General features: G+C 46.9%; 1 protein-coding gene across 1 annotated transcript in view; it reads right to left on the reverse strand.

Annotated features, from left to right (window-relative positions):
- The window catches only part of Mvb12b (multivesicular body subunit 12B), a 157,380-nt gene that overhangs the window by 109,451 nt on the left and 22,096 nt on the right, over positions 1-25,833 (reverse strand). The window contains exon 3 of the mRNA XM_021153581.2: positions 646-753. Within this exon, the coding sequence (XP_021009240.1) occupies positions 646-753 (108 nt within the window). The remainder of the gene's footprint in view (positions 1-645; positions 754-25,833) is intronic.

Below are 25,833 nucleotides of genomic sequence, written 5' to 3' on the forward strand. Positions count from 1 at the left end.
AATTAGAAGAGATAACTTATCACCTCCTCCAGAGGGTCATGGTGGAGAGCAAAAGTGGTCATCTCAGGAAGAAATGAGGTGCAGACACAGGCTGGCCTCCCTAGGAATGCTTTTGGAGAGGGCTTTAAGCTTCCCCAGTTCATGTGCTCAAGTACTAAAAACCAGTATGAAAAAACTGTACACAGGGGGCTACCTCTCCGTAAAGACGAGCTGCCCCACGTCACACAGAGGCTCTTTAGAAACAAGGCTAACATCACGTCTGGGGACTATCATGGGGCAGTGGGTATCATGGCCCCTCCACTGAGCTGGTCTGCCCTTTGCAGATGCTATCCATCCCAGCGGCCCGGGCAGACTCTCCCATCCCTCGTGCCCGGGAGTTGTCACTGAAAGCACAGAGAGGGGAAGTTCCCCGTGTCCTTTGGAGAACACATCTTAATGGAATTCACTGTGCACTTGGGGATGTGGTTAATAATGTTGTTAATAAATGAAACACAGCGCTGGCTGCTGATTCTACCCTGTTCACTGAAACAATAGATAAATTAATACAGCAATGAACATAAACCACACACGAAAGAGAGGACGCCCCAACCAGAAATGGAAATTAGTCCTGCCCACTCAGCAAACGGGAACCACCGGCAGACTCACATTCTCTTTAGAAAATGATCTTGTGAAACACAGGTATCTGGTAACCTTGGACTTGAATAAGCCGTCCTTCCAGAGATCAGCGTCCACGCCATCTGCTGTCTGCGCAACCTGCAGCAGAGAGACGGAGAAGAGGGTCACAGGTAAGAGGAGACAGACCCGGAGCGTGAGCCCCCTGAGCGTGAGCCTGCAGCTCCTCTACCTGTTCCAATTAGCATCGGCCCCAAGTCTCCTGGCATCTCATTAGTGCGCCACACTCAGCACCGGGAAGAACATTTTCAAAAGGGAAAAGGGGAGACTGTGAAAAATACAACTTCTAAAAATACTGTCCCTGGGGAAGCCATTGATTAAAGACACCCTGACAGAAATGGTTCTAACGAGCAAAGAATAGCTTTTGTTGTAATGGACTGGGAAGGGACTGGACGGTCAGCACATTAGGCTGTTTGTTGCTATTTACATGGGGCGGACATAGGGCACAGAAGAAAGCCACATGGGGTGGAACTGCACCTGCAAGGGGCACCCCCTGCAGTGTGGACGATGTGACCTCCTGCCCACAGGAGTTAGCAGAGGGAGCTTCAGTAGGGTTGCTGTAGGGGCTGGGGTGGTAGGTCAGAAAGCTGGCTCCACACTACATCTTCTTGATATAAGCTCCCAAAGTGGAATTCAAGGTCAGAAACTATATCATGATAGGAAAATAAACTAGATTCAGTTGATTCCATTTCTGGTCTCACTAGGAAGCCTCTCTCAGTTCTCCTTCAGGACATAATCCTGAGTAAAGCGAGCTTTTATTTGCCTCACTGGGCAGGTGGTATTAGCATGACATCCAGTGTTGAGTGCCGGGTACACGGAGTTGACAAGGAGACTGGAGAGAGGACCCTACAACTCCCTTCCTGCCTCACCCAACTGCCCTACATCACAACAGAGAAGCCAGGAGACCCAGGGAGCAGCTCCACACGTGGGCATGGGCATGGGCGTGGGCATGGAACGGCTGCAGGCAGCCCGTCCTCTGATGGAGCCACGGCTGCGCTTCTGAAGTATGCATGGGGAGATGGCCTTGAGCTGGCCATCATGGTGGACAGATGAAAGTGGCTCCATTCCCATGAGGGCACTGTCAATGGTCAGCAGCCTCTAACACACACACAGTTCTCACTACATCCCCAGGCCCAGCACAGCTGCCACCCTGGAAGCTGCCTCAGAAAAGCCGAAGGCCAGCTGACAAGAGAAAAAGACTTATTTCTCAGACTGAATAACTGACAGTTAACAAATCTGAGGGTAGAGAAAGGAAAGGTCACTATGGCAAGAGGAACCCGAAGGCTCGTGAGAGAGGCTTCAGAGAGCAATGGCAGTGGCCTTAGCCACAGTCACTGCTGCACTAGGCAGACACTTCTCAACCCACTCACACAAAGCCACTGGTTAACCTGAATGTCTCCCCCAAAGTCAGATGAGCTAATAGTCTGTGGGCACAGGGAAGGACCAGGACCCCTACCAGGGAGCAGGCAGCATGGAACTCAGAGGCAGAGCTGAACTTAAAATGCAGCAGCTTAGTGAAACCATGCCCGATGTAAAGTGGGCGTGGGCACGCTGCCTTCCCCAGGGGTTGCTGCCTTCCCCAGGGGTCACAGGAGATGCTACAGATGCAAGGCACTCGCTGGTGAGCACCTGCCAAGATGACTCTGCTTCTAGACTAAATGTGAGGATGTTGTGGAACCAGGCATTTAACACTATCACTCACGAGTCCTAACTTGTCCCACAGGGGTTACTTGTGATCTCTGGTCCCAAGATTCCTGCATCATCTCTGGGACTCAAATCTGTCCTTTCAAAAGTGAATCTTCTACCATCGACCAGGACCAGAAGGTGCCACTCTGTGCCAAGTACTATGCCTGACACAAAGAGGCTCAGTGGATGCTCACTAAAGGAATGGGCGAGCAAGGCGACCACCCAGCCAGAGCTGTAAGAAGCCATGCCTCGTGCAGCTTCCCTAAGCAACACTGCTCCCAGGACTGAAGCCAGCAAGCTAAGCAGGAGGCTCACCCTCCATCCCTTCCAGCTCACCACTCTCCAAGGCACATTGCTGCCTACTACTGAGACCACTGCCCTGGGCACTGACCCCAAGGTGGCTGCCGAGCGCCTCTAGTGCTGAAGGAGGCTGACTTGTCCTGGTAGCTCAGGCTTGGAGTCAGCTGGTGCCCAGGGGACACCAGTTCCTTCAGTTGTACCCAGTGTCTGCCCTGTCACAAGATGGGACTGCCAAGTAGAGACTCATCAGATATCTGTGACACCGCCTTACAAGGGGGACAAGAACATGAAACATAAAACAGGCAACTCAAGAAAGAAATTGTGTCATCAAACTACTGAGACACAGTAGCAGAGGGAAAACCAAACCAAACCAGCTCAGCCTGGCAGAACAAGGTTCACTTATCTAAACTGGGAAGTCTGGAAAGACATCTTTCCTCATAAGCCTCTGTCAGGCTTTCATAATTTGCTTTGCTTTGTATTTTTAGGTTTTTGTTTTAAGACAGGGCTTCACTTTGTGGCCCAAGGCTGACTTTAAACTCGTATGTATGTATGTATGTATGTATGCATCTATCTATCTATCTATCTATCTTATTTACATCTCAAATGCTGCTCCCCCCCCATCCTGGTCTCTCCTTTCAGAGTTCCTCCTCCCATCCTGACTTTAAATTCTTGATGATCCTCCTGCCTCAGCTTCCTGAGTGCTAGTGTGAGCCAGCAGCTTTTACTCTTTAAGATAGGGTCTCTCTGGAGCCCTAGTTGGCCTGAAACTTACTATGTAGGCCACAGTGGCCTGAGATTCACAGAGATCTGCCTGCTTCTGCCTCCTGAGCACTGGGATTGAAAGGCATGTGCCACCACCAAAGTGTGCATGCATATGTTGGTTTGTTAAAAGGCACATTCTAATTGGAAGAAGCAGAGAGCTGTGGTATGAGAGTCACTGGCCCTGCTAGCGGTCCACGATCTCATGCCTTGCTAGATGGTATCAACACATTTCCCAACTGATGATTATGTCTGGTAGCACATGCTACTGATTCCAGCCTTCTCCACTGCCAGCATCCACCATCCACTTTGGGTGCCCAGTGTTGGAGCTGCAGAACCCAGGGAAGCCCTGAGAGGGGGTAAGTAATAGGGACATCAGTGTTATTCGGACCTCATAGGCCCAGCCTTCCATTTCCTCCTTTGGCTGTCACAGAAAATAAGCGATTATCAGAGGGCTCCCAGCAGCCCTTTGAGCAGTGTCCCAGCTGCCTGCAGCTAGCTGATATGCCTAGATATAAAGGGCCAAAGCCAAGTGGGATGCTCTCCCCTGGCTAGGGCTAGGCATAGGGCGGCAGCCTACTGACAGTCCACTGTTTGTCAGGCACAGTCAAATGACATGGGGAGCACCACCACCCCCAAACCCACACCAGCTTAGATAACTGAACCTGAAGACAGCAGCAAACTTACTCCAGTCATTCAGTATGCTCAAAAACCCAGACCCCTAGGCCCACTGCTGGGAAAATGCGCTCAGGACGTTTGACACACCTCCTGCAGGCTTATCTGGAACACAGAAGGGCCCAAGCAGACAGGGAGAGGCACATTAAAGACTGCCCAGCTATCACTGTGCTGAGGGAAAGCTGGGAGGGCCAGCTAAGTGTTGAAGGCTATAGATACAGGGACACTTGAGACACATTTTGAGGCATGGCAGTGCTTGGGCTTTGCTTTGACGGCAGAGGTGTGAAACTGTACTATGGTTCAGTGTCTCCTCCAAAGCCCAGACTGGTGTGGGTGCCACTGTGCTGTGAGGCTGAAGATGTGGGGCCTAAGAAGGTGCCTAGGCCAAACGGGTGCAGCCCTTGGAGAGGCACTCATGATGTTACTATGGGTAGGTTGCTGTGGCAGGGGTGTTCACCTCATACATTTCCTCTGCACTTCCACACTCTGTGACATCTGCTACACTAATCCAACACAAGAAAGCCGTCATGGAAAATAGCTCCTCTATCTTGGGCTTCCCAGACTCAAGACCCCAGAGTCAAATGACTTCCATTGTTCATAAACGTCCAGTCTGTGGATGCTATAGCACAATACAGACCACAGTAGCTGAAAACAGACCGAGACATAGCAACACAAATCTTCATGCCAAACCATTTCCTTATTTTGTAAGACCTGAATCACAGGGGTGTTGAATGGCTTAAAAGATCTCTACATCCAGGTGTGACCCAGGGTGTCGTCAGGCTCTTCAGAAGCCCAGAGAGGTGAATGCCATAGGTTGCCAGGCCAGGGAGACAATGGAAAGATCAAGCTCACTGAAACCAGGATGATTCTGAACTCTGCCCTAGGGAGAGAAAGCACGTTGGTCCATCTGAGGCCCGGATGTCCTCTTCCCCCAGTTGCTTCTCACCACACATTTCTTCTCCTTAACTCCTCCGTGTAACCCCACAGTGCACATGACAATGCTCTGAGGAGATGAAGCTGCTGTCTGAGTTACAGATGAGGAAACCCAAGCCCACATGCAGTACGTTCACAGGATGACATATGCCCAGGGCTGTGCCCAGGATATGTCAGAGGGAAAAGCGCTTATCAAAGAGCACATAAGAGAATATGTGCAGAGAGCTTTCATAAGGCCATAGAAAAGGCAAACACTCTAGTCCACAGGCAGGCTGCACACATCAACCAGCAATGGTGCAGAGCCTCGCAAAGGGTGAGCAACCCCTGGCCTTGGCTAGTTATGGATCTCAAAGGGGCTCTGCCTAACAATCAATGCAAAGAGGTCCTAAGAACAGACACAACCATCACTGCTGTGTGACAAGAGGGAAAAACCAGAGCCCACTGAGAGAGGCTTCTGAGGGTAGAGGCACTTGCCGTCAAACCTGACAACCTGCGTTTGAGACCCACTTGGTATATGGAGAAAGCTGACTCCCACAAGTTGTCCTCGGACCTACTCACTCACTCTCTCTCTCTCTCTCTCTCTCTCTCTCTCTCTCTCTCTCTCTAAGGAATTTAGAGGGAGAGGGAGTAGGAGAGGGAGTAGGAGAGGGGGAGGGAGAGGGGCGCTCCAGAGTGGGATGACTTTGGTACCAAAGTCTGAGAACACACAATGTCCCAGGAGCTACGAGTTCTGCTTGCAGGCAGACTCTGAGAACATGGTGAGTTGTCCCTTGTCCCTTCACTGAGGATGCCTGGCTTCTGAGGCCATGCTGTCGAGGGCTGCTGAGGGAGAAGGGTCTCACAGACCACATGAGGCACATTCATCACAGGGAAGGACACATGATAAACACATAAACGAACAGGAGTTAATGCAATGCCTGACAGTGAGTTTTTAAAAGGACAACTGAGAGCAACTTGGAGAGAGCGGGGAGGTGTGCTCTGCAGCAGCTCAGCCTGGCTTCTGGATGGGAAGAAAGTGACCTGGAGACCTGCAGGAAGGGAGGGAGGGAGGGAGGGAGGGAGGGAGTCCCTCCTGGAGAAGATGGAGGAGCCAGGTGAGGGGACCAGTCTGTGTCTTCACTAGGGCTCTCTGTTCATAAAGACAAACAAGAGGAAGAAGTTTCTTACAGGACAGAGACTGCTCATGGGGTCCAGTTTTGTGTTTTAACAGCTGTGGTCAGAAGAGGAGCTAGAAACTAAAATGCAAAGCACTGTTTAGCTTTAACAGCGGAGGCTGAGGATATACAGAGATACACAAGGCTGGCTGGTGGCCACCTCCAATGGCTCAGCAGGGCAAGCATGAGAACAGGAGTCTGGGTCATCAGAACCCAGGTAAAAGCCACAGAGATGTGGAACCCAGCCTGTTGCTCCAGCTCAGTGCATGGGAGGTGAGCTGGGGGAATCCCACAGCAAGCTGACTAGGCACAGGCCAAAATTGCAAGCCCCAGATTCTGTGAGAAACCCTGCTTCAATACATAAGGGGGAGAGCGATCAAAGAGGGCAGCAGAGCACATATGTATACACACTCATCCACACATGCACTCACACACAGAAACATGCAAACACACACACACACACACACACAAATTCATGCAAATAAATACATAACAACAGAGCATTTTATACCGTTCCTTTGCTTTGCTAGTGTATGTCACTTTTTTTTTTTTTTTTTTGGTCAATGAACACTTACAGCTTTTATGGAAAAACAACAATTGTAAGCTTTACTTGATGAGGTGAGAAATTGAAAATCTGCTAGACTGCAACTTGAGAAAATCCTGTGAATGAACCGGGGCCCAGCTAAACTTGTAGGATGCAGAGGGCCAGCTGAGGAGGAAGAGCAGTCTCCAGGGAACCCGTTCACACCTGTGGTTTCAGGAAGGCCCACCCACAACTCAAAGGTGAGTTTGGCAGACAGGGCAGTGGGAGGTGGAGGGGGGGCAGGAAATTCTGCAGACATTCCAGGGGCAACTTCTGGCTGATGCTCTGAAGTTCAAAGGCTGCACAATGGCAGCTTGGCTCAGGCAGGCCTGCAGAAGCCTCACATCCTCTGTCAGACAAGGCTGAGCCGGCCTGAAGGCTGGGAGCTGAGGCGAGGCCCAGGTGAGATCAAGGGCAGGCTGTGCCCCTGGCTTGCATCATGGACTCCCGGCTGCTTTTGTGTCCATTCATAACTTTGGTTTCTGCTTCTGGTGTCAACCACAGACCTTCTGCTGAAATGTCTAACATCTCACAGAAATGAATGCCTGGCTCTGTCCTGGAGACTGGAGTTTCTGCCAGCCTCAGGTTGGGGTTCTCTCCCACAAGGCCCAGGACCTTCAGCCCTCCCATCCTTTGTGCCCTGGCTGCCTGCTCCCCTTGTTCTTTCCTCAGACATGTCTTCTCTACCTTGGCTCCTGCCAGCCCCTAACAGCTCCATGACAGAATGATCATGTTGTCTGGGCTGTGGCTGAAGGACCCCCATCACACAGACCCTGTGAACTCAGCAGGCAGAACCAGGATTTCTGGAATGAGTTGTAGCTGAGTTCAGGTCCTGACTCTGCTGCTCACAGACATTTCCCAGAGTCATACTGACTCATTCCACCTCATCAAAATGTGGAAATATGAATGAGTAGGCCCCATAGGATTATTTGTTATCTACTATGAGATTCCCTGTCAGACCTGTTACAATACTGAAACAGACAGACAGACAACAGCAAACATTGCAAGGGCATGGACCCTGCTGGCACTGAAACCTGGTATGATCACTGTGGAAATGGCAGGGTAATTCCTCATGGTATCACCACAGGACTTAGCAGTTCCTCCTCTGAGTATATTCTCAAGAGAACTGGACACATGCACACACAACATGCTCATGAGGTAAGTCGCTGAACAGTGGAAACAACACAAATGTCCACTGTGAGGTTATCCACAGTGGAGTATCACTGGACCACGAGAAGGCAATGAAGTCCCAATATAACATGCCATAGAAGCACTATGCTAGGAAAAACAAGACAGTCACAAATCACACACAGTGGTTTGCTCTCCTACAGTGTCCCAGAAGAGACAATCCTTAGAGATACAAAGGAAGGAAGTGGTCGCTGTCAGAGGGAGGGGAGCCAGGAACAAAGATCTATGATTAGATATTGGTAATTGTTGGGCAGCTCTGTGTATATTCTAAAATGGACTGAACAGTAAACCCCAGAAGGATAAACCATAGAATATAAACTGTCAATAAAGCACTTAGCAGGAGACCTGGCACAGGGCACACACTCATCACCTCTGGCCCTCAATTCAAGGGTCCTATTTTATCCAGTGAACACTTTCCCAAGCATCTAGCCCAAAGACTTAGTAATACGCACTCAGACATTTGCCAAATGGCAGAATTTTAAAACTGGAACATGGACAATGGCAAGATTGGTGCTTGGCATGGCAGAGGCCACCCGAGGCAGCTTTCCCCATGCAGAGCTTACGTGTCAGCTACAGTAGCCTCTCAGGCTGGGCAGGAGAGAAAGAAGCAGAGCCGCAATCCCAGCAGAAACCCTGGAGGTGCAGCAGTGATCATGGCCCGGAGGAGGCCCTTCCTGGCAGGGAAACTCAGGGACTAGGACTCAGGAGAGGAGAGGCTGCCAGAGAGAAAGGGCCTGGCCAGAAGTGTCTAGCTTTTACCACACCCAGGTGGCCAGGGCAGAGCTGGGCCCCAGGCCTCCACAGAGCTGTGGGAAATGGTCTGGTGGCCTAGAGAGGTCCTCACAGCTTATGAGCATGCAAAGGAGAACCAAAGGTGCTCTTGGTTCTGGAGCACCTGGGGACCCTAAGGGTGGAGGCAAAGACTACGCAATCAACAGCATAAAGATACTACTGTGGCCACCACAGAACAACAACAAGAAATCAAGCAACACTTGAAAACTTTCAGCAGAAAATAGATCTTTGCTTCAACAGGAGTGATTAAAGAAGTAGACATGTGAGCCGGGCGTGGTGGCGCACGCCTTTAATCCCAGCACTCGGGAGGCAGAGGCAGGAGGATTTCTGAGTTCAAGGCCAGCCTGGTCTACAAAGTGAGTGCCAGGACAGCCAGGGCTACACAGAGAAACACTGTCTCGAAAAACCAAAAAAAAAAAAGAAAAAAAGAAAAAAAAAAAGTAGACATGTGTATAGGGTTCTGATTGATTTTATTCCTCTAAAATAAATTGGTGTTCTCATGCGTGACAGATGACCACCTCAGGTGTCATTCCTCAGGCGCTCCCCCAGTTTTACTTTTGAAACAGGGTCTCTCGTTGTCCTGGAACTATCCAAGTAGGCCAGGCTGGATGAACAGTGAGCCTCGGGGATGTCCCTGTCTCTGTTTCCCTAACGCTAGGCTTAAATGGGCGTAACCACCACACCCAGCTTTTTAAAACTTTTTATCATTTTTTAAAGATTTATTTATTTATTTTAATGGATATGAGTGATTTGTCTTCAGACACACCAGAAGAGGGCATCAGCTCCCATCACAGATGGTTGTGAGCCACCATGTGGTTGCTGGGAATTTAATTCACGACCCTTGGAAGAGAAGTTAGTGATCTTAAAACCTGAGCTATCTCTCCAGCCCCTTTCAAAAAAATTTTAATAAGGTATTCTGGAGATCAAATTCAAGTCCTTATACTATCTATCCAGCTGTAAGAACAAAACCCTCAAACTACAAAGGACACATGTGCTGGCTGGTTTTATATTAATTTGACACAAGCTAGAGTTACTGGAAAGGAGGGACTCTCAATTGAGAAAATGTCTCCATAAGATCGGGTTGTGGGCAAGCCTGTAGGCCTTTTTCTTAATTAGTGATGGGGTGGGGGCAGCCCATTGTGGGTGGTGCCATCCCTGGGCTGGTGGTCTTGATTTCTATAAGAAAGCAGGCTGAGCAGACCATGGGAAACAAGCCAGTAAGCAGCACCCTCCATGGTCTCTGGTCAGTTCCTGCTCCAGGTTCCTGCCCTGTTTGAGTTCCTGTCCTGACTTCCTTCAGTAATGGACTACATACAGTATGGAAGTGTAAGCCAAGAAATCCCTTTCCTTCCTAGCTTGCTTTTGGTCACGGTGTTTCATCACAGCAATAGAACCCTAACCCAGACAATATCTGTATCCAGCAGTACATAACCCATGTGGGTGAACAGCCAAAATAAGAATACAGAGAACTCCTCAATTCCGTAAGATTAAGAAACAAGGCTGGAGCTGGAGAGATGGCTCAGGAGTCAAGAGCACTGTTTTCCCAGAGGACCCAAGTTCAATTCCCGGCACCTACATGGTGGCAGCTCACAACTCTGTACCTCCAGTTCCAGGGTAGCCGACATCCTCGAACAGACATGAACTTGGGCAAAACATCAGTGCACATAAAATAAATAAATCTTAAAAACAAAGAAAGCTGGAGAAGCTGGAGAAGAAAACAGCTCACCTCTGAAGAAAATGTAAATTCAAAATGGTTGTGACTTCTATTCACAGGAAATGTCTGACAAAGCTCTATGTCCACTGGAGGCCAGCCGAGTGGACCTCTGTGTCAGAGTGGAGCCTGACCTATCACATTACTTCAGAGGACTCCTCTCCACAGCCAGGCAGGTGCAAAGGATGCAGCATGACTACCACAAAACTGCTCCAGAAGAAAGTCTGCAAGCAAACCCTGAGACTATGACTTCAATGCTCTTCCTAGCTGTGGAAACTACTGGAAAGAACCCACATCCCACAGGAGTAGCAGACTTAAGTTCAAGTTCATACACAAAATAGAAGTCCATGCAGTCTTATAAGGCCGTGCACTAAGGCCACACACATGAGCAATGGCAACAGACTTGGGGGGGGGGGAAGCTGGAGACAACTCCAAGCATATTATCCATGCCTGGACTAGAACCCAGGCAAGTTGGAACCACGAGAAACACAAGGGTATCCAAAACCAACTTGAAGCAGTGCAAATTCTTGGAAGAAAGGGACATAGTGCCCCCCCACAGCTTTATTTTCTTTACTAGAGAGCTGCTTGAGCCTAGTGGGCCTTTTAGACTAGAGGAGGCTGCCTATGGTCCTTTAGACATTTGTTACACTGTTTCTGATGCTTTCCCATATATTTGAAATGTTTGTAACATAATTTTTATTTAAAAAACTCAGACATAGTGGCCCCTGCCTTTAGTCCCAGCAGAAGCAGGTTTGAGACCAGCCTGGTCCACACAGTGAGAACAGTCCCAGAACAGGCAAGAGGTCAGGAGTAGAGAGAACCTAGCTCAAAAAAACAAAACAAAACAAAAAACCAAAAACAAAACTCAGACAGTGGACCCAGAAAAGATTCAAATACTAACGAGCTGTGCATAAGGAACACAGAGAACAAAATTTGCTGACTGAAAGTCGTCTTGTGTAAGATACAGAAGTGGTGTGAGAGCCAGGGCCAGGGTGAGGTACGGTCCCGGTGAGGAGCCTCACAGAGAGCCCAGGCTCTGTGAGGAGCACTAGTTGGCTGCTCTGTTTTGGAGGCTAGAACTAAGAGAGAGCTGAGGTTAGGCCACCGCCATCTGTCACCCACCATCCGTGGTGGGCTAGTCTCTCAGGCAGGTGGAAACAGAAGCCAGCCACTAGGGAGAGGGCAGGCTGTCTAACACAGCTTTGGGTCTGTGTAACTGGACTGGGGAAGGAGACGGGTGCTACAGGACCTGACTCAGAGCCTGCAGAGCCCACACTGCAAAGGGGAGAGGCTGCAGGGCAGAGCGGCAATCAGAGGGTATGAGCGATCCAGCACTGGCTACAGGAGAACAGGCGGAGGCCTAAGCTGGTACTGTAGATACAGAGGAAAACGAGTTACAAACTGATGGACACACAACACTGGGAAGGAGGAGGCAGGGGTGGAGAGCAAGAACTAGAGACCTGTGACCTGTGACCTGTGAGAGAGGCTAGCTGTGGGGAGCTGGAGATGACGGAGAGGGACAGACAGTGGGACAACGCGGGGAAGGGACAGCAAGACAGGAAAGGCGCTGGTCATGTCTGCTTGCCCAGGGACAGCAGAAAGATTTCATGTCCAGGCGAGGGTAAAGGAGGAAGAGCCTGGGAGCTGAAGAAATAACTCAAGAGTTAGGAGCACTGGCTGCTCTTCCAGAGGACTTGGATTTGACTCCCAGCACCCACATGGTGACTTATGACCATCTGTAACTGTAGCCCAAGGGACTCCAGTGCCCTCTTCTGGCCTCTGTGGACACCAAGGACACATGAGGTACAAGTAGGCAAAACACCCATAACATACATACATACGTACATACATACACACGTACATACATACACACGTACATACATACACACGTACATACATACCCACATACATACATACGCACATACATACATGCGTACATACATATGTACATACATGCATGCATGCATGCATACATACATGCATATATTATAATGCAACCGAGGAGTTGGCTCAGTTAAGAGCATGTGCTACTCCTGTTTAATCCCTGGTACCCACATAATTACCTAATGACCGTCCTTCGCTCTAGTTCCTCTCTATCCCAGTGCTTTTGTTTTTTGTTTTTTAAGATTTATTTATTTTATGTATATGAGTACACTGTCGATATCCTCAGACACACCAAAAGAGGGCATCAGGTCTCTTTACAGATGACTGTGAGCCACCATGTGGTTGCTGAGAATTGAACTCAGGACCTCTGGAAGAGCAGTCAGTGTTCTTAACCACTGAGCCATCTCTCCAGTCCCTCTAGTGCTCTCTTTTGACCCACAAGTGCACCAGAACACACATGATACACACAAATCCATGCAGATAAATACTCAATATACAATAAATATAAAAAAGTTTTAAAAAAGAGACTGGCAGAGGGACTTTCCAGTGAGACTCCAGGCAGGAGAAGACATACCTGGGGGAATGACCTGGGACAGAAGAGGGGGGGAGTGGCCAGGCTTTGCTAGTTCTCCACTCATGTATCCTCCTGCCTGGGAGGGAATACAAGTTCCACCCAGGCAGGAACTATCCCAACTCACTCACTAATTGATTCCCAGAACCCCACCCGGGGCCTGCACAAGGTGGCCCTGAATACATCACTGCTAATTACACATGCAATCAGTCCCTTCCAGAGCTTTGTGGAAGCGCCCTTTGAGCTCAGGAGGGTGACTGCTGAGAAGGAACTTAAGGTTGGTCTGTAGAGTCTACATTCATAAGCCACATGTGCCCACTGATCCTGAAAACCCTTAGACACTGAGGTGCCCTCTACAGGACAAGGAGGCAGCTCTGTCATCAATCAAGTCAACCAAGCTTCTCGAGGGAGGTCCAGCCATTGGACACAGTTCTGAATACAACCAAACAGGCTGTGAAAACCATGTACCTAAGAAGACTGGGAGGCCACACCCCTGACAAGGAGCCCTATGTCTAGTGATGCTAGGGTCAGTGTGCAGACCACTCCCAGGCTTGGAAAGAAGTCTGGTCTGTGTGCTGGCATAGCTCCTCCCTACTCCCCTGTGTGTGCTTCTCTCTGCCCAGCTCTCTGCTTGGGCCATCAGGAGTGGCCCTGAGCTTCTTGCAGGTTTGAATAAAGAGGCTCTGAAGAGACCCAACAAGAGAAGGCAGCAAGATGTAAGGGAAAGGAATTAAGAGAAGCTGAGCTCATGAGTCACCCCCAATGACAGCAAGCAAGACTGCCAAGGAGATGAACTGGTGCCTCACTGCGCCACTCTTCTTATTTACTCTATTACTCGCCTCTCAGACCACATTGCCAGCTGTAATTGCATTTCAATTCATGTTTAACACACACATAACTTAGCTGGATGCTGGCATCCAATATCCCAGACACAGGAAGGCAGAACGGAAAAGAGCCAGCTAATTCAGTAAGCATTCTTCACGGGTCTGGAGACCCAGTGTGTAGCCAGGCTTCGCTGGTGCTGGGATGGAGTGATGTGGACGGCAGCTCCTCCACCATCAGCTGCACAGACAAGGATGTAACTGCACAGGGAAAGGGGCGGCCTACAAGTGCGAAGCTGCAGAGTCAGGAGTGGCAATGCACTGTGGAGGAGCTGCTCCGAGTTCAAGGGGGCAGAGCGAAGGCACTCGTACAGCTCAGGGAGTCCCATGTACTTGCTAAACATCCACCCAGTGCTGGGTGCTCAGGTTATTCTAGAAAGCTGACCAATAAAGTTGCTCTTGAAGCTAAAATTACACAGCCAGGGCCTGTCCTAGATGGGGTGGGGCAGGATGAGGCTGACTGGGGGCTACAGATGGGGGAAGAGTTGCCAGTCAGTGGCGGGGGGGGGGGGGGGGGGGGGGGGGGGGGGGGGGAGGTGAGAGCAGAGCCGTGGGAGGGACTCTGGGAGACAGTCCTTATCATCAGAGGAACAAAGGAGCAGAGTGGCTGCCTGCTTGCCGTCAGCAGGTGGCCCCTCTAAGCCCGTGTCCTAGCCTGGCCTTCCCAGGTCTCAAAGTTTCATAGACATTGCAGACATGTTGTCCTAAATTATGACTCAGAGGGAAGCAAGGTGGGAAACGGGGACCAGAAGGGAGAGCTGATGAAGTTTGTGGGTATACAAGAACATCAACTGAAAAACACAACCAAAAGCCACCCAGGTATCTCCTAAGCAAAATAAACACACTACAATCAATAACCAGTTGAATATACAGCAGGAACTTGTAGAATGAACTGATAGAATGAACATATATGTTTATGTGTGTGTATAAATATGTATGAAAAAAATACATATGTGGGGATTTATTACAGTGGCTTACAGGCTGTGGCCCAGCTAGTCCAACAATGGCTATCCAGCAACGTAAAGTCTAAGAATCCAGTAATGCTCAGTCCACAAGGCTGGATGTCTCAGCTGGTCTTCAGCATACACCAGAATTCCGTCAGAGTAGACTCCAGTGCCAGTGAAGGAATGGGCTTGCTAGTGAGGGTTAAGCTGGCAAAGACCAGAAGCTTTCTTCTTCCATGGCCTCTGTAGAGGCTCCAAGCTAAAGGTGTGGCTCAGATTAAAGCCGGATCTTCCCATATCAAAAGATCTGGATTAAAGATGCGTTTTCCTACCTCAAAAGATCTGGAGTAAAAATGTGTCTTCCCATTTTAAATGATATAATTAGAGAAAAAAAAATCTCTCACAAGTGTACCCAACTGCTTGGGTTTTACCTAATTCTAGATGTAGTCAAGTTGACAACCAAGAAGTGCCATCGTAGGATTGTTACCTAAAAGGACTTGTTGGGTTTTTTTTGTTTGTTTGTTTGTTTTTGTTTTTTTGTTTTTAGTTTTTTCAAGACAGGGTTTCTCTGTATAGTCCTGGCTGTCCTGGAGCTCACTTTGTAGACCAGGCTGGCCTCGAACTCAGAAATCTGCCTGCCTCTGCCTCCCGAGTGCTGGGATTAAAGGTGTGCGCCACCACGCCTGGCGGACTTGTTCTTTTGCAGAAATAACTCTCTAACAGCATTGCTGGTTTCTTTCTTGGCATTAGGGGTGGTACTGGAGTTCTTCATAGATGGCAGTGAGGCTGGGTGTGGTGACGTAGTCTGGAATACTGCACTTGGAATGGAGAAGCAGAAGGAGCAGAAGCTCAAGGCCCACCTTGGCTGCCTCAGCTACAGGAGACCTTGCCACAAAAAAATAAGCAAACAAAACCAGAGGGAAGAGGCAGGACGAGATGGCTCAGTGGTTAAGAGCACTGGCTGTTCTTGCAGAGGACCTGAGCACAATTCCCAGATCCTACATAACATCTCACAACCATCTGTAACTCCAGTTCCGGGGGCTCTGATGCCCTCTTCTGACCTCTGCAAGTATTTCATGTATGTGGTGCACATACTTGTGGAAAAAGCATTTAAACAGCCACAAGCACGAGAGATTCTCAACACACTAAGGTTTTCCACTCTTGGCACACTGTTGCACATGGAAACTGTCCACGCCACTCTCACACCATTTAAAATCTGCTTTGCAGTTTCCCTCGTCTTGGTCTATATTTTGCTTAGTTTCTTTTTACGATTATATTTTCTGGGTTACTGTGCTTTTTTTTTTTAAACAAAGTCTTGATTCTTAATTAACAATAGTTTCCTTTAAAATTCTAATTTTGTCCTTCCATCTTTCTATATCTCCTGGCTACTTAACCTGTGAGACAATTTGCAGTGCTCAGACACACAGACAGCCAGAGCCCCTAGAAAAAGAGCACTGGAAAAGAACTGTATGCACAACAGTCAGAAACATCGCAAACTTAGCCATGACTATAAACCTGCAGATTCCAGAATAACCGTTAGAAAATTTATCAAAATGCTTATATCCAGTGCGTTGGGGGTTGGGGTCGGGGTAAAAAACAAACAAGCCTCAGAAGACAGAGGAGTTGATGTAAGAGTGACAGCTGACTTCCATAAGAAACAAGGCAAACTGAAAGATAATGGGAGCACATTCCAATACAGCGGAAGAAAATGCTGGTAAGAATTCTATACCAAAGGAGAATAAGTAATAATAGAGAGGAAACAATAAATTACCCAGCCATGCAAACAATGAGCCATTACATTGCCAGCAGAAAGCACAGAAGTCTCCACACCGCACGTTCTTCAGGCTGAAGGGAAGCCACACCAGATGAAGCCTGGGACCACGGAGCAATGAGTACAAGACATGGCAATATGAGGATAGCTGTAAGGAATTCACTATTCCCTATGTCTTTTTATAAGATAATAAAAATTAAACAAAAGCTGATAAGCATGCTTTGTGGGGCTTATGGCATGCATAGAGGGAAAATGTATAGCAATCACAGCACAAAAGCCAGGAAGGAAGGAAGCACTGAGCTGTTTGTGAAAGACAGACTGTGGTGTGCTAAAGAGGTGCCACCAGAGTAACTCCTGAGAAAAGATGGCAAACACTGGGCGGAGAGCTGGCTCAGCAGTTCAGTTCCCTTACAGAGGACCGAGTTCAGTCTCAGCATCCACACTGTGGCTCACAATCATCTCTAACTCCAGTTTGTGGGGATCAGATGCCCAATTCTAGCCTCCATGGGTACTAGGGACATACATACATGTATGTAGGCAAGCACTCATACATATAAAATAAAAAGAAATCTTTTTTTAAAAAATCCATATAGTAAGATAACAAAGAAAATAAAACGGAATAAAAATAAGTTAAAAGACTCAGGGAGTGCTGTGGATACAGCTCAGTGGTACAAAATTTGCCTGGAATGAACTAAATTCTGGGCTTTATCCCCAGTACTAAGAGAAAAAAGAGAAGAGGACAGACACTGGAGAAAGGGGGTAAGGAAGCTGACTTGGTTTGTTCTCTGTTAGTGTGATAAACACCATGGCCAAAAGCGAGCTATGAACGAGCTGGCACTACAGTTACAGGGCAAACCTGTCACCGTGGGAGGCTTGACAACAGAGCCCACATCTTCAGATAAAAGCATGAGATTGAGACACAGAACTAAGGACTGGGTGAGGCTATATAGTCTCATGGTCTGTCTCAGTGGTGCCCTTCCTCCAGGAAGGCTGTGTGCCCCAAACCTCCCCAATATCACCACCAACTGGGAACCAAGTATTCAAATGTCTGAGCCCATTGGAGACACTTCTCATTCAAACCAGCACAGAAACCAGCAACAGATGGGGGCTGGGGAACAACAGACAACAGCAAACTAGGGGGAGTTAAACCCAAACACATCAATAACTGCTTTAAAGATAAGTGATCTAAAGAAATAGTCAGATTGGATAATAGACTATTTATACAAATCCCAGTTTAATTATAAAGACACGGATAGACTCAAAGGAACAGCATGGGAAAGGATGCTTCATGCCAACACCAACAATCCTAAGAAAACTACTGCTGTATCCTGTTATACCCTAAAGTGCCTTCAGAGCAAAGTCACTTAAAATGATAAGGGGTCAACCAAGAAGAATGGTATAAATTCTAATATTTATGCACTTAAAAGAACTTCAAACTGCAGAAAGCAAGAATTAAAAAGTAAGCAAACCAATAACCCATAATTATAGTCAGAGATTCCAGTACCTGTCTCTTAATAACTGAAAAAAACAGACAGAAAATCAGTTGGCATCTAGAAGGTGTGAATGATACAGTCAATCAACCCGCCAGGCCTTCCCGACGCCCATGGAAAACCCAACTGTGATAACAACTGAATGTACTGGAGTGTTTCCCAAGACAAACCACAGGGTAGGCTGTGCGATAACCGGAGAGGGGGGAGAGAACACAGGTCAGTCCCATCGAGTAAAAGTCTTTTATAATCCCACCATGGGATATTGTCTCTTTCCCAAAGGTTACCAAGGAAGGGTACTGGTCCTTGCATCTCAAGGAAGTAGGGTTGGTGTCATGATTAGCACTAGTGGTCAGTGTGACACATCCTGGAAGAGAAAGCCTCAATTGAAGACCTGCTCCATTAGACTGGCTTCTATGCATGTGTGGTAGAGCATTTTCTTAGTTGTTTATTGATACAGGAGGGCCCAGCCTTCTTACCGCTCAACCATGGGCAGGCAGTGCCATCTCCGGACAGGTGGTTCTGGGCTGTGTAAGAAAGGTGGCTGAGCAAGTCAGGGGAAGCAAGTCAGTGAGCAGCATCCCCCAGTGCCTGCATCAGCTCCTGTCTCAGTCCTCACCTTGGCTTCCCTGGTGATGGACTGTAACCAGCCCTCTCTATGTGGTTTTGGTCAAAGTGCTTATTACAGCAACAAAGAAGTAACTAGGCCACTTGGTTAACATGTGATCTGTGCTACAGTGTACATGGGACTCATATCACCCTACGAAGGGGCTTGCGTGACTTAGGTCTCATGACAGGAGGCACAGCGGCACTGGCTGGGGAAGTGGATAGTGTTTGTAATGCGTGACCAGAGACAAACTGCCTTGGACGGCAGCTGAGTGTACATCTGTCTTCCCCAGCCTGCTGCACCTTACTGGGTCTGACTGCCTTGACTGTCTTGATTACCTGGAAGGCCTGGGTTTTTACACACAGCCTGTAGGGCAGGACAAATACAGATTGCAGCCTGTGTACATCCTGTGATTTGCAGATGGTTTTTATATTCCTTAAGGATTTAAAACACAACCATATGCCACAAAGATCATACACAGCTCATAAATGTTAAAAATATTATCTGGTCTCCAGGAGAAGGCTTTCACTACTTATTCCTGTGTTCTCTGGGCACACACAGAGAGCAAGTGGTCAACGATGCACACGTCGAGAAAATCCCCACATGTGAAAGAAACCAGCACACGGTAAATAAAACCTCAATCAAGAGACAGATAAAGAAGGCATTAAACAGTTTGTGAATGAGTTAAAATTCTCTGATGTGATCATGTTTAAGGGATGCAGCCAATGTCCAGGTTGGAAGGAAATTCTTAGCACTAATGCTTGTGTGTATGAGGGGGAGGTGCCAGATCAGTGGACAGAACTCCCCCTTAGAAACCAGGCTGCTAAGTCTACAGATGATGAGAAGAAAACAATAAAAGAGAAAAGAGAGAAAAGAAAACCAATAAAACTTTGAGAAAATAAAATTGGGAAAAACTCCAGTCTTAAGAGAGAAAAAATGAGATAATATCAATTATCATTATTGAGAATTAAAGAAAAAGTAACCAACAGATCTTATAAAACTAAAAACAAAATAAGGGAACATTATGAAGAACTTTATGCCTGGACACCAGAAAACCTAACTGATTGGAAAATGTCTTGTTGGACATAAATTACTGATACTCATGGCCTTTAATCCCAGCACTCGGGAGGCAGAGGCAGGTGGATTTCTGAGTTCGAGGCCAGCCTGGTCTACAAAGTGAGTTCCAGGACAGCCAGGGCTATCAGAGAAACCCTGTCTCGAAAAACCAAAAAAAAAAAAAAAAAAAGAATAGCTAACGCTCCAGGCAGTGGTAGCGCATGCCTTTAATCCCAGCACTTGGGAGGCAGAGGCCAGCCTGGTCTACAGAGTGAGTTCCAGGACAGCCAGGGCTACACAGAAACACACACACACACACACACACACACACACACACAAAAAAAAAAGAAGAAAAAAAGAATAGCTAACACATGGGCTATGGAGACAGCTCAGCAATTAACAGCACTGGCTGCTCTTTCAGAGAAGCCAGGCTTGGTTCCCAGAACTCACATTAGGTGGTTCACAACTGCCTGTAACTCCAGTTCTTGTGTGTGTGTGTGTGTGTGTGTGTGTGTGTCGGGGGGAGTGTTACAGTGTCCTGAAGCCAATAGCATGTACACATATACATACACTCAGATCTACTTTAAAAAAGCAAATGTTACAAAATATTTAATCTATCTATCTATCCGTCCATCTGTCCATCCATCTATCCACCTATCTATCTATCCATCCATCTATCTTTCTATCTATGTATTTTTGGACTACTAGGGATTGAACCCAGGACCTTGAACATGCTAGACAAGAGTTCTACCACTTAGTACATCCTTAGCTTATTACAAACTTTTCAACATACTGACCCAGAGAGTTTTCAAGAGCATACAAACATTTAAAGAAAAAAATACCAGATTTACAGTAAACACTCCAGAAAACAGAAAAGTCACACCCTTAGCAATACCAGAGTCAACGAGATTACAAGAGCAGGGAGCCACAGTAACCCATCCTTCGCTATGCACATGCATAACAGCTCTGTTTTCCTTTCCAAGGTTTCATGCATGCTATGGAGGTGCTCAACCACCCACTGCATCCCTAGCCCTTTCTTCACACATAGCATTTCTTCACACAATTCTAGCAAATGAAATCAAGCAACATGTAAAAAGGACAATCTTTTATGTTCACATGGAATTTATCTCAGGAATTTACATCTGGTTTAACATTAAAACATCAGTGTGCTCCATCACCAGGAATTAATGAAAAACCACCCCATATGGCAGCAGCAGGAGCATATAAAACATCTGACAAAATTAAACTTCCATGTAAAACTAAAGCTTTCTGAAGGGTACCCCCTGCTACACAGTATCTACAGATAAACTTACAGCCATCACCATATTCAAATGGTCAAACAGTGAAGGCTTGTCTGTAAGGTTGGAAACAGGGTATGGAAATCTGAATTTATAACTAACAGTGAATAGTGCATTGGACATGCTAGCCACTGATATAAGGTAGGAAAAAAATTGTAAAGGACATGAGATAAGGAATAAATAAAACTTTGTATTCATAGATATCATTGCTACCTTTGTAGACATTTAAGGGATGGCTCTTAAAGCTTTAAGAACTAAAGTGGTTGAAATTCTAAAATATTTAAATACCATATTCATAAAGACCCAGAACTGTTAACATATTCAATATCTGCAAACTGATTCATATATTCAATATCTGCAAACTGATTCATATTTTAACATACCCACACACGTACACACAGCCCCAGCAGAGTATTTTTAGACACTGACGTAGGATTCTTAAACTTCCATTACAATTCAAAAGTCCTAGGACAACCAAATGAACACTGAAGAGAACAGAGTTGAGGACTACCCCATTTCAACAATGGCTTTAAAGCCAAGGTCACCAAAGGCCCTGGAACACAGAGCACTGCAGTACAACTGGTGTCTACCAAGCAATTGATTTTAGACAACAGGATCAAGTTAATTCACTGAAGAAAAGATAATCTTCAAAGATTACAACACAATAAATAGGCTAAATGTGATCCTTGAACCATCAAGGTATACATAAAACTAACTCCAATAAGTCACTGCCTTAACTGTAAATTCTAAAGCCGTTCCACTGCTGGGTATTAACAACAGGAAGGAATGCATGTATGTGTGCTCGTTCATAGCGGCTTCATTCTGATTAGCCCCAACTGGAAACAGTACAAACGCCACCTCATGTCAGCGGAGATGTAATGCAGGACAACTCCTTAGGCAGGCCAGAACTACTGACATCCTCCACAATACGAGGGCATCACCAAATAGCTACACTATACTTGGCAGGGAGAGGGGGAGGCAGGCAGGCAGGCAGTGGACCAGGGCCTCCCTACTGACAGGGATGGGGATGAGAGACAGACAACTGAGGCAGGAGGAAGCCTTTGGAGATGATGATAGCTCCACAGACTGGTGCTCAGATTCATCAAATAGTATACTTTCGATATACCAGTTGTAAGAATTTCTTCCCCGGGAAGATATAAACATATGTAGTCCTCCTTGTAAGGCCCCACAACAAACCAACATACAATCCCACCAAGGTCGCCGTGGGAGCTTCTGAGTTATCGGGCTTTATTTACAGACCACAGGCCAAAGGTCATTTCCAAGTACACCAGGAGCCCAAAGCTGTCACACTGGACTTCGTCAGCTACCTCTCATTAGAAGTCACTGTGCCCAGAATGAAGGGCCCACCATTTTTCACCTCAGAACTCTACTTTCAGGAAAGCAGAGAAAATCAAGGCAAATCTCAGAAAGAAGAAAACAAAGTTAATAAAAACAAGTAATTATGGGTTTCCTTCTCCTGAATCTCCACAATCATGGGCGATATAGTGACGGCAGAGAACCACGTGGCATTAAGTGTCTGTGCAGGTGACACTCAAGGTGCTCTGTGTTATCAACGAAGGCTGGTGAAGGAGATGGATGCCCGACATCTCACTTGGAAACTGGTAAAATGATATTGGTAGATATTTGTAGTATAAAACCCAGTACAAAGATCAACCACTCAAAACACTTCAATAAGCCAAAATAGGATCCTTAACAAATGTTCAATTCATCCAAAAGAAAACAGAAACAAAAACAGACTAAATGCAAAACAAAACAGGAGAAAGGAAGAAAGGAAGAAAGGAAGAAAGGAAGAAAGGAAGAAAGGAAGAAAGGAAGAAAGGAAGAAAGGAAGAAAGAAAGAAAGAAAGAAAGAAAGAAAGAAAGAAAGAAAGAGGTTTAAAGCCTAGAGATATCAAAATCTTTACTAAGTATAAATGGCCTAAATGCACCCATTAAAGGACTAGAGATTGGCAGAGTGCATTTCAAAAAGTGACACACACATATCTTCCCTTAAGAAATGTGTCTTAAAGCCAGTCATGAAGGCACATGTCTGTAATTCTAGCACTCAGGAGGTAGAGGCAGGATGTGAGGCCAGCCTGATATAATGCTTGTGCTTGTGCTGCCTAGTTTTATGTCAACTTGACAAAAAACAGAACCATTTAGAAAGGAGGAAGCTCAACTGAGAAAATTCTTCCACCAAGCTGGCCTACGGGCAAGCCTGTGTTCACTTTCAACATTGATGACTGATGTTGGAGGGCACAGCCCAGTGGAGACAGTACGATCCCAGAGCTGAGAGTCCTGGGTGCTATACAGAAGCAGACCAAGTAAGCCACACGGAGTGAGTTAGTGAGCAGCATCCTTCCATGGTTTCTGCAGTAGCTCCTACATCCAGTGCCTGCCCTGATCCCCTTTAATTATGAATGTGATGTGGAAATGTAGGCAAAATAAGCCCTTTCCCCCTCAAGTTGCTTAGGATCTTGGTGTTTTATTGTGGGGGAAAAAGAGTACTTAATTGAAAGAAATATCTATACTCATATGAAACAATGTAATTAACAGTCAAAAGTGACACATCCGTCAGTTAGTCCACTAGGAAGACATGGTGATCCTAAGCACATCCAACGGTCCCTTAAAATACATCTGTGAAATAAAAACTGACACAGTGAGAAAGAAACCCGTAGATAAATTCACAATTACAATTAGAGCTTTCAACACAGATCTTTCAAAAACTGACAGATGGATCCTACAAAACTGAACAAGGACACAGCAGACATGAACACTGTTAACAGAGAGTCTACTTGACCTTCATGGGGCACTTTCCCATTGACTGCAGAGCATGCATGGCTCCCTGTGCCCCAGGCATGGACCACACACATCCTTTAGTGGACTATCACGCCTCTATGGGATTACAAGAGCCTGGTCAGTGCTCTCCCCAAGCACAACAGAATCAAACTAGATATCAGTATCAACATCCTCTCTGTATATGGAAAACACACTTTAAGTATCTATGTATCGAATACATCATCTAAATAAGATTTATTTAGATAAATCTAAAAAGATAAATGTACTGAAAAGTGTAACTAAAACATGAAAATCTGTGAAGCAAGGAGGTCAATGCCAAGAGGGAGATCTGGACACAAAACACCTAGAAATGAAGAAAAGTTACGCCCGGAGGCTCACATCCATAATTCTACCATCTAGGGAGCTGAGACAGGGGGATCACTGCCAGTTCCAAACAAGTCTGAGCTACAGAGTAAGAGTCTGACTTTAAAATTTTAATAAATAAATAAACCTGACAAGGGGCTGGAAAGATGGCTCAGTGGTTAAATGCACTGGTTGCTCTTCCAGTGGTCCTGAGTTCAATTCCCAGCAACCACATGGAGTCTCACATACCATGTATAAGGATTCTGGTCTGCAGGTACTCATGCAGATGGAGCTCTCATATTAAATCTCTCTCTCTCTCTCTCTCTCTCTCTCTGTCTCTCTCTCTCTCTCTCTCTCTTGGTTTTTCTCAAGACAGAGTTTCTCTGTGTAGCCCTGGCTGTCCTGGAACTCACTCTGTAGATCAGGCTGGCCTTGAACTCAGAAATCTGCCTGCCTCTGCCTCCCAAGTGCTGGGATTGAAGGTGTGCGCCACCACTGCCTGGCATAAATAAATCTTTTAAAAACTCTGACAGAAGATTATGAGTCTCTCAGCCCTCATCAGAGAAATCTACTTGCAGTAGATGACAATTAACACAGAGGCCCACAACTGGCCCAGCTACAGAGTAAGAGACTTAATGGGATGTATGTCTCCACCCCCTCTTCCCAAGTTTCAGGGACCATTGCAGAAGTGGGGTGGAGGACTACAAGGGACACACAACAGTAGTGATAGCATGTGTAAGACCTGTGCAAGCTTGAGGTAGCCCAAATCCACTAGTGGAGCAGTAAAGTGGGTACCTCACTCTTCCTCTGGCTAAGGAGCTACTGGCAACTGATGGCTACTGGGAGAGGGTCTGTTTTCTCTAAGAAAACAGCCTCTAAGGTACAGCCTCTGGGAAGCACATCACACCCTAGTGGAAGACCACACATACACACGCTTGTGGGCAGCACAAATCAGACTTGATGGGTTTATTTAAAAAATAAAAAGAGGACCCAAAGGTGGCTGGGTAGGGAGGGTAGTGGGGATTGGTTCTAATGTTTTGAATTAATTCAGCCCCCAAAATCAGGAACCTGCACGTCCGAATGCTGAAGGTCCTTGTCCCCAGTTGGTTTTTTGATTAATTAATAAAGAGCCAACAGCCAGGTAGATTGAGGTGGAACCTTGAGATTTTTGTAGGCTGGGAGCTGGGGAGAGGAAGGAGCTAGGGAATTGCCATGACTTGGGGTAAAGGATGAAAGGATGGGATGTAAGAGCTGCAGAGAGAAAGCCAACCAGCCATGTAAGAACTCGGCGAAGTGGCCACTGGCCACTTCCCTTACTGGGCCAGGGGGAGCAGGGGAAGGTTTAGGAGTGCCCAGCCTTTGAGCTAGTGGCATATCATAAACTAACTTGTGTGGATGTGAATGTGTGTGTGTGTGTGTGTGTGTGTGTGTGTGTGTGTGTGTGTGTGAGAGAGAGAGAGAGATCCTGGGTGGGTGGCTGGAGTGCAACCTGCCAGGAACCAAAGCGATGTAGCTAAGCTCACTGCTATGGGAAGGGTTAGTCTTGGAGGAGTTGAGGGAAGGATTGAATAGGATTAAAAGAATGAAAATTTCAAAGAACTAATAAAATACAATAGGCCGGGTGTGGTGGCACATGTCTTTAATCTCAGCACTCAGGGGGCAGAGGCAGGAGGATTTTTGAGTTCGAGGCCAGCCTGGTCTACAGAGTGAGTTCCAGGACAGCCAGGGCTACACAGAGAA

This window comes from Mus caroli, chromosome 2, assembly GCF_900094665.2.
Source record: "Mus caroli chromosome 2, CAROLI_EIJ_v1.1, whole genome shotgun sequence".
NCBI classification, from domain to species: Eukaryota; Metazoa; Chordata; class Mammalia; order Rodentia; family Muridae; genus Mus; species Mus caroli.